The 14,827-nt window shown below is 53.3% G+C and overlaps 6 protein-coding genes across 6 annotated transcripts; 3 read left to right on the top strand and 3 right to left on the bottom strand.

Annotated features, from left to right (window-relative positions):
- Window positions 1-514: 514 nt before the first annotated feature.
- On the top strand, window positions 515-5,249 carry CTAM01_01559 (uncharacterized protein; the record flags this gene model as incomplete). Its single annotated transcript, XM_060517601.1, has 2 exons — window positions 515-4,216; window positions 4,275-5,249. The coding sequence occupies 2 exons, from the start codon at window positions 515-517 to the stop codon at window positions 5,247-5,249; spliced, it is 4,677 nt and encodes a 1,558-aa protein (XP_060388062.1).
- Window positions 5,250-5,832: 583 nt separating this feature from the next.
- On the top strand, window positions 5,833-6,096 carry CTAM01_01558 (uncharacterized protein; the record flags this gene model as incomplete). The annotated part of the gene is made up of 1 exon (XM_060517600.1): window positions 5,833-6,096. One exon carries the CDS (start codon window positions 5,833-5,835, stop codon window positions 6,094-6,096), a length of 264 nt encoding a protein of 87 aa, XP_060388061.1.
- Window positions 6,097-6,684: 588 nt separating this feature from the next.
- Window positions 6,685-8,541, bottom strand: CTAM01_01557 (cation diffusion facilitator; the record flags this gene model as incomplete). Its single annotated transcript, XM_060517599.1, has 3 exons — window positions 6,685-8,214; window positions 8,272-8,355; window positions 8,416-8,541. 3 exons carry the CDS (start codon window positions 8,539-8,541, stop codon window positions 6,685-6,687), a joined length of 1,740 nt encoding a protein of 579 aa, XP_060388060.1.
- Window positions 8,542-11,083: 2,542 nt separating this feature from the next.
- Window positions 11,084-11,509, bottom strand: CTAM01_01556 (uncharacterized protein; the record flags this gene model as incomplete). Its single annotated transcript, XM_060517598.1, has 3 exons — window positions 11,084-11,136; window positions 11,200-11,335; window positions 11,384-11,509. Coding segments are annotated over 3 exons (315 nt in total), but the record flags the coding sequence as incomplete, so codon positions are not given.
- A 440-nt stretch (window positions 11,510-11,949) lies between these two features.
- Window positions 11,950-12,521, top strand: CTAM01_01555 (uncharacterized protein; the record flags this gene model as incomplete). The annotated part of the gene is made up of 2 exons (XM_060517597.1): window positions 11,950-12,370; window positions 12,469-12,521. The coding sequence occupies 2 exons, from the start codon at window positions 11,950-11,952 to the stop codon at window positions 12,519-12,521; spliced, it is 474 nt and encodes a 157-aa protein (XP_060388058.1).
- A 1,228-nt stretch (window positions 12,522-13,749) lies between these two features.
- On the bottom strand, window positions 13,750-14,169 carry CTAM01_01554 (uncharacterized protein; the record flags this gene model as incomplete). Its single annotated transcript, XM_060517596.1, has 2 exons — window positions 13,750-13,973; window positions 14,043-14,169. 2 exons carry the CDS (start codon window positions 14,167-14,169, stop codon window positions 13,750-13,752), a joined length of 351 nt encoding a protein of 116 aa, XP_060388057.1.
- Between the last annotated feature and the right edge of the window lie 658 nt (window positions 14,170-14,827).

Below are 14,827 nucleotides of genomic sequence, written 5' to 3'. Positions count from 1 at the left end.
GGGAGTCGTGACCCGCCCAACGGGCAGGCACCTCAGGCGCAGGAGCCAAGGTGGCTCCGGCAGCTCCATCTCAGTCGCGGCGAACCGTGGGACGCGCTGACCTTGGAAGGCCTGAACTGCACCAGCTGCTGCCGACCTCAGATTTTGTGTTTGGTCGCAGCAGAACCTCTCTCAACCTCTTACCTCTCAGCTGGTCGTACCGTCGTACCGTTGGAGAACGGCATTGTTAATATTCTCAGCTGCCGCCGGCCCTTCGCCTATTCCATTTAATTTCCTCCGACGACCTCTAACGACCGATTTCCTACCTTTGCGACGCCGACCGCAGCGACAGGATGATCGTGGCCCTCGTTCAATCCTGCACCTGAGAATCTCGCGCCGGCGCACCTTCTTTGGATCGTATCCGCCGGACCTCAAATTCATCAAACAAACGACTGGGCGTTCAACCGAGCGACTCGAGCTTTTTGCTTGATGCCAAACTGCGACGTCATACTCTCGAGCGTAAACTGAGCCCACCATGAGCGCCATCGAGGCCACTGCGGCCGCCCCCGCCGTTGACGAGGTCATCGGCAGCGATTCCGAAGACGATCTCCCTCCTATGAAAGACGAGCCACCCTATCCGTATTTCGTCCTGAAACAAGATGTCGAGCTCGAGATCAACTTTCGGGCGAAGCGAATCGAAGGAAAATCCCACATCACGTTTGGCATGGTCGGAAATGCCCAGCTTGACGAGTTCGCCATCGATGCGCGACAGTCCGAGATCGACGTTAAGAATATTACGGTCACCGCCCTCAAGGACCAGAACCCCCTGGGGCCACCTAAAAAGGTGTCAGCGACGTACACGGATCCGTATAAGTTACTGGATTATCCGAAATACTATGACTGGAACGCCTCGCATCACGACCTTAGGAAGATCCGGATGCGACCCCTTATGCACACCCGAAGGAGCGACGTGCCTGCCGAGAATAGAGAGCTGGTAGGCTGTACGCCCGCTGATGGTGCCTTGCGAGTCAGTTTGAGGGATCTTAAGAAGACCAAGGGAGCTGCTAAGGAGGAACCGGTACCTGGAGCGGGAATTGCCAAACGGCCGACGCTCAAAATTCGCGTTTCGAGCGTGACGCCAAATTCTGCGGAGCTCCCCGAGAGCGAACTGACTAGTTCAAGGGAGTACCGTGTCACGATACCTTTCAAGACCAAGCTCGTGCGGGATGGCGTTCAGTTTGTTGGCGTTGATGCTGGAGATCTTCGATATCCGCATGCCTATACTCGACATTCCATCGAGCCAGGCACTGCCTCTTGTATCTTCCCCTGCATCGACGATCCCGGCACGCTTCCGACGTGGACGATGGCCGTCAAATGTCCGAGGACGCTGGGCGATGCACTTTGGCAACCACTGGCTACCCAACACAGGAATGGTAATGCCAATGGCAACCGCGATCGCGGGGCAAACCAGTCCAAGGCTGACAGAGACTTCGCCCTTACCGAGGAAGACAAGCTTCTAGAGATGACAGTCGTTTGCTCTGGCATTTTGTCAGACGAGATCGTCGACCCTGAAGACGAGCAGAAGAAGATTATGACTTTCGAGATGGAGAAGCGAGTTGCCGTGCAGAAAATCGGCTTCGCGGTCGGTCCGTTCGAGCACGTCGACTTATTCTCAGATTTTCGCACGGAAGAGAACGACGAGAAACTCGGAGCTAGCGCGCTCAAGATTCACGGCTACTGCCTCCCGGGAAGAGCTGCAGAGGTCCAGAACACGTGTGCAGCGCTCGCCGCGGCTGCTGACTTCTTCACCCTCACGTTTGCTCGATATCCATTCGACAACTACAAGATGTGCTTTCTCGATGACATGGTGGAGGATACGGTAGCCCTCCAATCACTCTCCTTCGTTAGCACCCGCCTACTGTTCCCCGAGGACATCATCGACCTAGAGGTAGACGTCACAAGGCAATTGGTGTACAGCCTGGCCTCGCAGTGGAGTGGGATCAACCTTTTCCCCAATACTCGCAGAGACCTTTGGGTCGTCATCGGCATCGCCTATTACATGACCGATCTTTTCCTGAAGAAACTATGCGGCAACAACGACTACAGGTTCCGGATGAAGACAATGTCAGACAAGCTGGTGACAGTTGATATCAAGCGACCATCACTGCACGAACTTGGCCATTTCCTGCACATTGGAGATTTCGAGATGGAATTCATGGCACTCAAGGCGCCCTTGGTGCTCTTCATTCTCGACAAGCGGTTGATGAAGGCACCTGCTCAAACCAACCTCACACGCATCATTTCCCGAATTCTTTACAAGGCCAACATCGGAGACAGACAGAGCGAATGGATTATCAACACGGAGTCGTTTCAGCGGGTTTGCGAAAAGAATGCCAGGAACAAACTGGAGGCGTTCTGGAACCAATGGGTTTACGGCTCGGGCTGCCCCAGGTTCGACGTTTTTCAACGTTTCAACAAAAAGCGACTCTGCGTCGAGATGACTATAAGACAAGTTCAGGACAAAGCCCTGACTGAAGCTGAGCTCCTGAAGAAATCAGAATTTCTTCGCGCCATCAAGGAAAAGGCGCATGGTGTCAAGACGGACGAAAAGGCCGGTCTTTTTACAGGTCCCATGACCATCAGAATTCACGAAGCTGATGGAACGCCTTACGAGCACATAGTGGAGATTCGCGAGGATGCTGCTAAGGCCGCTAAGTTCGAGATTCCTTACAACACCAAGTACAAGCGATTGAAGAGGAAGAGGAGAGCAACGGAAAAGCTCAGCGCACAGTCTGCTGCCGACCCTGACAATAACGAAGACGCACTCTTATATTGCCTGGGCGACGTTCTGACCAACCCCGAAGATATGAGGAAGTGGGATTTTTCCGAATGGGAGCCCGAGATCGAAAAGGCCATGGACCAAGAGTCTTACGAGTGGATTCGGATGGACGCTGACTTTGAATGGGCTTGCGAGATGAAGACAAATCTCCAGAGCTACATGTACGTGTCCCAGCTCCAGCAAGATAGGGATGTCGTGGCGCAGCAGGATTCGATGCTTTATCTCAAGAAGAGTCCGCCTCATCCACTGGTTTCGACGTTTCTTACCAGAACCCTTGTCGACCGGCGATACTTCCACGGTATTAGGACAATGGCTGCGGAGATGCTATATCACCACGCCGCGGATAAGGTCTCAATGGCTGGTATGACCCATCTACTGAAAGCCTTCACCGAGATGTTTTGCTATGCCGATACCTCCATGCCTCGGCCAAACGACTTTTCCGACAAGAAGCAGTACACCGTGCAGAGCGCACTGCCTATGGCCATTGCAAAGATTCGCGATGCCAACGGTAGATGTCCCGAAGCCGCACGACGGTTCCTTCTGAATCAGGTTCAGTTCAACAACAATGCCAATAACCCATACTCGGACCATTTCTACGTTGCCAAGCTTTTGGAGGCTCTCGCCCATAGCTTGATTCCAGAGAAGCGACGGGAGTCAGACGATGCCATGGAGGTGGACATGTCAGCCGAAGAGAGAGGTTTCCTTAAGGAGGCTATCGTCGAGATTGATCGCTTCCGTAGGATGGACGAATGGGCCAACTCTTACCAGAACATCTGGACGACCACCGCGCTCGAATGCAGACGCAAACTCATGAAAGCCGGAGTGATTCCCAAAAGTGCTGTGGCCTTTGTCCAGTACTTGCAGGATGACACGTGCGACTTGGTTCGACTCAAGGCTTTCGAGGCTCTGGTGGATCTGGGTTATTTGATGGATCTGCCTATCTTCCGCCTGATTCTTTCCGTCATGAGCACTGATCGGTCTCCATTCGTGCGGGATAAACTCGTCAAGATCTTCTGTACAGGTCTGGCTAGCCTCGCCTTTGGAGAGCAGTCGAAGGCCAAGGTGGCACCTGCTGTTCCTGATGGCGGGCTCATGATTGTGGATAATACAGAAGCAGAGACGCAGAAGAGGCGAAAAGAATTTGCTCGAAAGCAGGATATCAACGTCGCACTCGAGGCTTTGAGGACAGAGATGGAAGAACAGTTTTCAGAGCAAGAAGCGGCACTGGAGCGAGCTTTCTGGAAGGCTATCAATTCTAACCTGATCGGGCGTTCCGAGAAGATCACGCTGCTGGAGCTTTGCGGCACCATTGTGGATGCTGCTGACCGATGGACGATTACTTTGAAGTATCCTAAACGATGGAGAGTTAATCGTCCTGTCCAGCGTCAACCTGGCAGAGTCAGTTTTCCATTTGGAGTTGGCTATTTCGTCGTTTATTTTGCTAACAAACGCGCAGAACATCATCAACTTCAAGGCGTTCTTCAAGACGGGCATACCGCAAAAGATCAAAGAGCCCGAACCACCGGCGCCAGTACCAGCACCGGTATCTGCACCTGCGCCTGCTCCTGTAGTTGTACCATCTCGGCCGCCCGAACCCAAACGACTCATCGTCAATATGAAGAGTGGTGTTGCCAAACCCAGCAAGCCTACGGTCTCCCTTCCACGCCCCGCTCCCACGGCCTCTCGCCCATCGCCGGTCTCTGCTGCACAGTCTCCCGTTCCAAGCGCCGCACCGTCCCCTATCCCTCGGGAGGCAGACTCCATTGTCGCGCACTCGAATGCCAAGGCATCTACCCCAAAGCCGTCATTCTCAAAGCTCCCCGGGTCAAGGCCGCCGAGTGTGAAGCCAGGTATCGTCAAGGCAGGCATCGCCAAATCTGTGGTGTCTTCGGCGTCATCGTCGTCGTCCATGCAGCAAAATGGCCGTTCTACTCCTCAACCAACACCCGAGCCCGGCAGCAGCAAATCGCAGAAGCGGCCTCGGCCCGACAAGATCCCGGGGGTTGATGAGGCATCGCCAGCTCTCAAGAAGGCGAAGCTTACTGTCCGACCTGACGGCACTGTGGTTAAGAAGCGCAGGATGTTCAAGTTCCGGCATCCCAACCTCAGGAAGATCCTGAAGAAACTTGGTGTCAAAAACCAGATGCCCTACAGAGATCCGTCAAAGATTCGCAGACCTGGCACACCGTTGAGTGTTCGTGCTTCTCCCGCCGGATCACCAGCCCCTCCCCCATCTGAGAGCATCAATGCGAAGCCGGCTCGCAAACCTCTCCCTGGCGCACCGTCCGCGGCCAGTCCTCCTCCACCAGTTCCGGCATCCCTACCGCCGAAGCCTCCGCCGCAAGCATCACCACCTCCCGTTGAAGGTCAGCCTGCCCCAAAGAAGGTAAAGCTTGTCATCAAGAAGCCTTCCAGTTCGCTGCCCAAATAAACGGTCTTAAGCCGCTTGCTCATGGGATGAAGCCAGAGATATGAGTCGCCGGCAGGAAATGCCAATGCGTCTCTTATCATGCCCTCAACTCACAAATCACCTCCTTTCTCCCATCCTCACAGTCATCTTATCATGCTTCCGAAATGGGGTTGCGTGAATTCACATTACATTTTAGGCGTTCTTCCAGGGCTTGAGACAGCGGAGGTTAGGCGGGATTATACATTATCATTACAACTAGGTTTTAGGGGAAGTGAAACGTGGCAAACCACAGCGAGGGGTTAAAAAAAGAATAGGGGCACGAGAAAAGGATCGCGACGAGCGTCCCCAGCGTGCCGTGCTTTTTGTGTATTAGTAAAACAAGAAACACTTTCGGAAGGGAAGAGAGAGGGACGAGGAGGAGGAAATAGCCAACCTCAAAGTCGTAATGATACCTCCCTCAGTCTAGTATGCCTCTTCATTTGCCCATCGGTCCTCTTGACGTATTTATGCTCGAGACTGCATGTATGACTGCGGACAATTTCTGAGCGGATGAACCGCTCCGCTAGGCATGGTATTCTCTTCCCGCTCGTCATACTTCCCCCGCATGCTGAAGACGACGCATGCGACAATGCAGGATGTTTCAACGTCTGCAATCATGACAGAAAACGGGCATAGTGGGGGTTGCGCCGCGAGTGGTGGGCTAGTTCCGAGATGGCCAGTTGAAATTGTAGGTATCCTAGCGACAGAGCATAAATCAGAGCCAAATTCTGACAGTCGTATATCGTCAGAATGTCGCCGTCATACTGTGATATCTAAGGGAGGATACCGAGAGTCTCCCGACGCGGAAAGCCCTGCAAAGGTTTTTTAGCAGGTGGGTAAGTAGAAAGCCACCCGGCAAAACCGGTGCATTATCGACCAAACGCTCACAACGAATCCACACGAGTTTAGTTCCCGTACTTTATGAATGCAAACTGGGTAAAAAGGTTTGCTGTGAAATTTGTATTTCTTGTTTGACTTCGCTGGTTGTACACGCCCTACATCCTGACTGGATCGCGCCGTCTTTGATGATATTAGAGCTAATGGGATATTCTACAAAAGGAAGACACAACCGCTCCGAAAATAACTGAAAAAGGAAACGAAGGATGGAAAGGGGAGGCAACGTGGGCGGCCCACCGATGTAAGCCGTAACCAAGTTGCTTCTGCCAAAACAGGATTGGGAGTCGCTGTCCCCTTCCTTCTTAGGTTCACGTGCGTGATAGTACTTTCACCCTTACCTCTGTCTTGCCCCAGTCCCATAAACGCCAGTCTTTTTGGTAGTTCCAAGTAGCAGGATAAGAAAGCAAAAAGCCTCGCCCTTGCGATGAAGAAAAATGAAAACCCCCATGGACCCTATTCAAGATGTGCCGCGCTCTATTGAGAAAAGGTGGTATTAGAGAGAGCTGTGCCGCGAACCGAATTAATGAGAGTGTCCATGGTCGTCGTGGCTGTGACCGTTGCCGTGGTCATGGTCGTGACCGTCATGGCTATGGGTAGACTGGCTGCGCACACTTCCAGCAGCTGTAGACTCGGTACAACAGCCACCTGCTTCGCAGTTGTCTACGCACTGTAACAGACAAGTCTGCTTTGGCGAGCCAGCAATGGCAGTGCCATCGTATTGAGTAATGCGCTCAGGCTCAGTGACATTGTGGTGCTCGTCATCACCGCAAAATTCGGGTTGGATGGTGGCCGCGTGAATGCCGAAGCCGTGGAGACATCTGCGGGCCGACTTTGCAAGCTTCATGTACTTCTCGCCGTTCTCGGCGGAGATTGGGAAGTTGACATGGACGTGAAGAGAGGCAACAATCTTGGTATCGGAGAGTTGCCAGACGTGAACGTGGTGGCAGCTGATGACACCTTCCAACTTCTCAATGTCCTCGCGGATCTCTTGAAGGTCGATGTTGTCGGGGGTAGCCTGGAGAAGGACCTTGGAGGTCGCCTTCGTGAGGGGGATGGCGGACTTGAGGATAATGAGAGTAATGAACAGAGAGACAGCGGGATCGGCATAGAAACGGCCAGGCCAATCGGTCAGCCAGATAATAAGAGCGGTGACAATCACACCGACGTTACCAAGAGCATCACCAATGACATGAAGAACCATGGCGTTCATTCCCATATCGCCGTGGTCGTGGCCGTGGCCGCCAGAGGCCTTCTTGCGCTCCTTGTTGTGGTTGTGGTCGATGTGAAGGCTGGACTCGCGTCTCGAATGCTTGTGGGAGGATCGGCCACGGGAGTTCTCGATCATGTAGGAGTGGTCGTTGCCCTTAGACTTGAGCAGAGGCGACTGCTCATCAGGCTCGCCATCCTCGATGACGGTCTCCTCGACCTCGCTCTCGCTCGTGGTCGATTCCTGTCCGTCACGCTGAGAACGGCTGGCGTCAATAATTTCCTGGCGGAAGCTCGAAGGATAGATGCTAATGTCTTCAATGCTAGTGAGACGCGAGTGGTTTCGCGAGCTGTTTCTTCGGTTCTGGCTCTTGGAGGTGGCCGATGTGCGGCTTTGGGCTCGGCCCGACGGGTCGGACTCCCCATCGAAGCGAATGCGACGGGGCGTCTCAGGGTTGGCACCGGCGGAGGCTCTAGCGACGATGGCTTCAGGAAGAACATCGCCAACGTTGCCACCATCGTTGTCCGTAGCGTGCGAGACGTGGGCGCGGCCTTCCTCGGCAGCATGTTCTGCAGAGTGGGGGTGATCGTGTCCGTGGTCGTGCTCGCCGTCGCCGTGATCGTGATCGTGGCCGCCGCCGTGGGAGTGGCCATGGCCGCCGAGGACAAAGAAGCCGACGAGGTTGGAGGCAAGGCCGAATGCACCAACAACGAGAATAAGAACGGGGTTTTCGATTTCGGGAGGGTCAAAGAATCGGGTAATGGCCTCGAGAATAATAGAGACGCAGAGAGCGATGAGGAAGACGGCATTGAAGAAGGCGCCGAGAATCTCGGCTCGCAACCACTGCACACTCAAGTCAGCTCCACGTTGTCTTCAATCAGTGGGAGGGGGATGACATACACCGTAGGAGTACTTGTCGGTAGTAGCCTTTCTTGCGACGGCGACGGCCCAGAGTCCGACACAGAGAGAAATGATGTCGTTGAGCTACTTGAATTAGCGATGTGTCGCACGCGGCGCGGCAGGGTAGTATCGGAGCAAACGCACCATGTGGAAGGCATCGGCAGTCAGGGCCAGCGACTTGACGACCAAGCCAACAATCAACTCGACGAGAAAGAAGACGACATCGATGGCCAGCATGATGCTGATCCGCGTCGACTTGGACCACGCCATGATGGGCAAATGTCGTTTGGTCGCGGAGGATGAAGGGAGAGGAAGAAAAGAGCTCTGTGAGCCCCGGACTGTATCGGGTTGGCCCAGTGGGCAGGTTGTGATAGAAGGTTACGTCGTTGTCGCTGTGGTCGCTTTTTGTCGCCGTTGCCCGTTGTTGGTTGAAGATGGGCGGATCGGGGGACAAGGGGGGAGGGGGAAAAGAAGGAAGAGAGTGAAGGTGGAGGGGCGTTGCCGGAATGATATTTGAGTGCTGCTGCGCAGAAGTGGGAGGGTTAAAAAAGATTGAGTTTTTGGGGAGGGTGTAGTAGTGGAGAGTGGCAGAGTGAGGACGCGAGTTGAGTTTGGCGCTACGCTGTATCTTGACCTGACGGGGTGGGAATAATATCGATCTCGCTCTGCATTGATTAATTGCCTGCTTGCTTCCTTCCTTTGCTGCTTTGCTTGTCGGTGCTCAGTGCCCACTGCTCTAGCTACTGCTGCCACTCTCTGTCTTGTTTCTTCTTTTCCAGATGATGTACGGGATGCCGATAATTAATTGGGATGGGTCATAGTCGGAGGGGGGTTAAAGATAGAGAAAAAAGCCGGGACGCGGTCGGACGCGGCGATGGCACAATGCGCAATCCAACAGCGAACGGTTTGTAGAGGTAGTTAGGTATTGATGTATTCCTAAGTCAGGTAGGTGGGTATCATGACGGAATGGGGATTTCCTTCCTTTTTTCCACCCACTCGTTGTAGATTGTCTCTCTCTACCTCGCCTTATTAGGTGGTGTACGAAGTATCAATACGAATTTGGATGGAACCCATTTCTCTCCCCAACAGACGAATAACACGTGCTTGCTGTTGGCTGCTCCCAGCACGCAAAACCCAAACAAATGAGATGGATGCAAAGGGACCAGGGGGCGACTCCAACTGAACGGGAAGGGGAAAGACTCAAAGAGCATGGGGCAAGGGGGGGCAAATGGCATCTCAGGGCACCGTCAACTCAGACAGAAACATCAGCTCTGCCTTAGTAAGGTAAAAGGGGCATTTCCCAGGGAGGTCTAGAAATTTTAGGAGTGATGGAAGCAAAGAGAAGGGTGCTTTCCATGCTCGCGACTGCCTTAATGTAGTGAGGTAGACTGCACCAGAAGCATCAAACGCAAGGTACCCGAGCTGGGCGACAAGTTCTGATTCAAGGCCAGGCTAAGAAGCCCCGAGTGCATCGGAAATGCATCGGTCCTCCGCTTCAGCACCGGCCCCATCGCCGCTACCGCCACCGTAACTCAGTGACAAAAAGACCGAGCTTCGGACATGCACACATATGCCCGTAAGCCTTACAGCCTGAGATCAGCCTGAGATTAGACGAGGGATAGGAACGATACTCCAAATCTGTGAAAGCTTGCAGAGTGAAAAGCCACGCTGCAGATTAGACCGTGATGATGCAGCACTATCAAAGCTTCCGGTTTTCTATCCAACAGTAGAAACGTCCCGTCTCTCTACACGCATTCTTGGGCGATGGGCTGACGGGGGCGGCTTGCGATCAGCCTCTCATTGGCCTAATGAGGTCAAGAACTCCCCCACCACACCTGCCCACATCGCAGCTTCTTCGTAAGGTATGATGTATCCAAGTACCCGGACGATGTAAAGGTCCTGCTAAACGGAGGCAAGTGCGAACAATACGTATCTCTTCCCTTTTGCTCCTTCTCACCAGCCAGCCAGCCACCAGCCAGCCTGTTCCAGCACTTGTCTTGCCTTCCCTTCCGAGTCCCGACAATTTTCTGCAACACCACCACCACCACCGCCTACAGCTCTTCAGAGACGTTCAAGTGCAACCGCAGCCCAGCTCGCCATTCGGTTCGGGGCACCACCGTACCGTTACGGTGGGAAATATCGGCTCGGAGCTTTTTTATCATCGGCTGGCACTTTACCACTGTTACACCCGACCATTCCCCAACACCCAGTCTGCCAGTGACTCAATCCCCAGGGTCTGAGGTCAATTCGTCATGCGTTGATCACTCCTTTTCGGGAATCACTGACGCATCTTCTCAATGACCCCAGCCAGCCCCGATTTCGGCGCCATTCCCAAGAAAATCGACATCTCGCCCCCACGACTGAAGCTGTCAGTCGTTCTCGTTGCCGACCCTGTTCGCCCTGCGAGTCTCCCAAGCATCTGCTTCCCATCCTTGTCACCCCCGGCTGCGATATCCCCCCATCGCGTCCGGTCGGCCAAGCCGGGAGCCGTTGTGGACTCTACCGCTCGTTCCCGTCGACTAAACCTTTTCGCGACTCTCTCTGGGGCTTAGACACTTTTGTTTTTCGTCAGCGGTGCTGTCTTTCCACGATTTGTATCGGAACGCGGAAGACCTTCTCACCTATCCTCCGAAAACACCGCTGCTGTGAACACGAGAGCATGAAAGACCGCGGACAGCGGCATGGCTCACTGCGGTTGACAGCACTTGTTCCCTGATAGATCTCCGCTACTAACAAAAACGACCAGCACAGCGGCGTATCTAAGTACGATTGTCAATAAGATGTTCATAAGCTAGAAGGTTACGAGCGTCTCTTACGCTGCAGTTCCCGCGAAAATCTCCCCTCGTTTTGCATTCGTTGTCAGACCTACACACAAAGCAAAGGCGATGGTAAAGGCACATATCATGCCCACTTTCGCTGACCAGCTAGACACGTACGAAAAGCCGACGATGGTTCCGATGAGCAGAGTTGCAGCGAGTGCAATACAGATCAGGCCGACTGCCACTGTGATTGACTTTTCGTTATAGCGACGGATTCGATGGAGCCCATCGCGGGACAGTTCATCCTTGACAGTGTCAGAATGACTTAAATGAGATGCTGGAGAACACATTACCTGTCCCGGCCAACAGGCTCGGAGCCGTTTCGAGAGAAAGTCGGCCTCTGCTGGCACTTTCAGGGAAACTAAATCCGTCTCGTCTTCCAAGAAGTGTCTTGAACTTCCACCAAGCACTGGCAATGGCTGCTCGAGCCAGTTCCTCACTCAACCTTCCCAAGTCTTCTGGCAGATGCACATACAGCATTGCAGCAAAGGCTGAGACAGAGTTCATAGAAGCCTTGCCCGATACAGGGGCCCAGTTCAACATTATCTCAGCCCACTTGGCTCAAAAATTGCGTCTTGAGCCCAAACCTCATACAGAACGACTAATCCAGTTGCCAACCGGGGGTGATGTCTTGTCTCCAGGCTGCCTAGAGGTTCCCTTCAGTTTCAGAGGGGAATAGAAAGTGACGAATCTGGCATGCTTCATTCTCCCGCACATCTCTCATGATCTGGTCCTCTCAGGCGCCTTCCTTCGTGCAGCGGAGACGTTAAAGAAGTATAAAAGCAGGATCACCGCTGCTGTTCGTCAAGGTGGCAAACGGCTCGGCCTGCGCCTGTTGGGAATGAGAGGCGGTGCCTCCATGGTCTCATTGATGGACAGCCTGTCGGCCCTTCCTGATAAAGGATCAGGCGTCATGGTTATGTCCAAAGCATATGCTATTTCCCGCGGCTTCAACATCGACAGGAATCTTCAGAAATTTCTTGATCTTGAGCTTGCTGATGGTTCTGAAGCCTTCACATGTGGCCTAGTCCGCGGGGTAGACTGGACATTTGCTGCATCACGACAAAGCGTGAAATGCGACTTCTACGTTCTTGAAGACTTGTGTACGAATGTTGTGCTTCCCAACGACTTCTTGTTTGGATTAGACGTTTTTTCCACGGAATCAGAGTTCCTGTCCAAGCTTTCTTATAGCGAAGACTATTCAGAGCTATTGCTCATAAGCCTCAAGGGGAATTGTCCAGCTGAGTTGCCGCCGCATGAAGACCTGGCCAACATCGATCGTGAGTTCAAGTAGCCCTCCATCGCTCATATTCTAGCACGTTGATATGATCGTTTACTTACAAATCGCTCTCGTAGTGACCTCTGCGGATGCTTTTAGCCGCCAGCGAGTACTTGCAGAGCTGCATCATCGCGACGAAGTGGACAACCTAATTGATGCGCTAGACCCTGGCGACCAAGAAACTGCTAGAAGGACAGAATTTGGGAGACGCAGGGTATGGGAGGAGATTCTGCAGAGGCATCAACAACTACAGGTTGTTGCCCAATTGAATGGAAGCACGTCGCCAATGACTGCGCCAACCCAAGACGCACACACAGCGACGAGTAAACGCAGAAGGTGGGCCCTCAGGTTTCGCATACCTTCGTTGAGGGCCTCGAGGAAAGGGGGTTAGGAATTGGCAGCGCAGGCTGGCTGTGTGAAAAGTCCTTTGAAGCATGACGTTCTGGCGTAGCGGGCGAAGTTTGTGAACTGTATCTGTACCCTTTTAGGAGTGGCCGTCTAGCTAATGCGTTCTTGGTCATTGAGTTACTCGCCTGACTCCTTCCTTCTGTAATGACCTTGCCCCTACTATCGTTTTTCCAATGCCATACGACTTCTCAATTCCGAAGACTGTGAACTCACTCCAAACGGCATAGATCTAAACCTTCGACTTGCTCTTTCTGCAGGCAAAGCGATGAATGATGTTCGCGGTTCGGTCTGCTCGACATCCTCCTAAGATCTACGTTCTCATCCATCCGCTTCCTGGATCCTCCAAACGCCAGTTTCCGCGGAATAAGAGCAGCTATGGTCGATATCGTAGTCTGGGTCCCGATACATACTCACGCGCGAACACGGTGGATCACGAGCCATGCCGCCCTCCCTGCCTGGTAGCGTCGCACACAATGTGGAAGTGGCGTCTCGTAACCTTCTTAAGCTTCTCGACATCTGCCGGTGCGATGCCTACTCTGGCTACCTCCTCAACGTGTATACTGGGTGTGAATATAGCTAGCCGATTTTGCAGCAGTTCAACATTCTGGTACGAAATTGTGGCACACCGCCACCATGGAACCCCTCACGTGCCCCGTCTTGCTGCACGATGGTTTCCCAAAGTGTATAGATAATGTTCAGGCAAGCCTCGCATGCAGTCCTGGCGCCATCATCAGCCATGGTCTTTATTTAGCTGCCATCTCGAAACTTTGAGAACAGCGTTCGGCCCGGAAGGTAAGGCGGACGTTGCTCCTTTGGTCGGGAAACCTACCACCTCCCAAGGAGCAGCGACAAAACTGTAAGACTCCCTTACTTATCAACCCTATGTTCATCTGCTACCGGCTCGAAGAGACCTCACTCTACCACCCGCATAACTGACATCTCGTACTGACAGTAGACCATCACTCAAAGGCCTCAAACCGCCTCTTCCAAAGCCCTCTCAGCTCTCCTCCTTTCCGTGAAAGTAACAAGCAACTGATCATACGGCGCAGACCTCCCCGCCACCGCGCGTTTCGAGCTCATAGAATGCCTCTTACACGCCAGAGAGCCACCACATCGACGGCCCTCGGGCAGCGGGACGCCGCACTGGCGTTCGACGTCAATGGAACCTAGAAGTGGGGAGCCCTTGCCATCAGCCACTGCACACGAGCAGACAAATACACTCTCATTATGCATTGTGGATGAATTAGAGTTTCAAATCCACATACTTTCTGTTGCCTGACGCCTCTCGGAAGTCTGAGGCGTCGGAGTGGAGCCCGCGTGTTCGTGGACTGGAGGGGTGAGTGGTGCTTGATCACCTGCAATCAAGACTCCGCTTGAACGAGCGGGGTTCATGGTTAGATGAGATTGGATGGGTGGACTGGTGCGGTGTTACAGTCGATCTCGACTGAGCTGAATAACGACGAGATACTGAAGATTCCGATATTAGCCTCTGCAAGATGGGGCAGTTCTATCATTGAGCCTAAGTACGTATATAGTAGCTACCCACTGTTGCAGAAACAATCCCAGAAAGTGGCGTCGAGAGGCCGAACCGAAGGACAGATTTCTTCGGGTGTCCAAGAAAACAAAGTTCTGGATGCTGCGTGAATCGAAGCTGGACGGCGGACGAGGGAGGGGGCTTTGAAATTTCCGGATGAAAGATCTTCATTAATATGCAGGCAAGGTAGGATGAAGAGTGTAGTCACTTAAAGTCGGGAAAGTTTGAGGTCGCTTGATCGGCACGTGAGCTTCTGCCTGGATCGCGGCAGCTCGGGCTAGGTACCAACGGTGTGGTATCCACTTAAGTCCGACTCGGTCCCGGGAGACGTCGGCGGTGACCCACCCGAGGGGCCGACACGTCCTGGCTTCAGGGAGTCTCTCCCGGCTGTGGGCTTTGCACCCATAGTAATTAGGTCATGCTTTTTCAAGAGTAAGGTAGCTTCCACGAGTTGCTATACACCAGTGACCTAGGTACCTTGGGCTCTCAGGAATTGTGTCCTTCTCCTCCAGATCA

The sequence above is a fragment of the Colletotrichum tamarilloi genome (assembly GCF_030869305.1).
Source record: "Colletotrichum tamarilloi strain Tom-12 chromosome Unknown Scaffold_3.1, whole genome shotgun sequence".
Taxonomy (NCBI): Eukaryota; Fungi; Ascomycota; class Sordariomycetes; order Glomerellales; family Glomerellaceae; genus Colletotrichum; species Colletotrichum tamarilloi.
The sequence above is the reverse complement of the archived record's forward strand: the minus strand, read 5'-3'. Positions and strand labels throughout refer to the sequence as shown.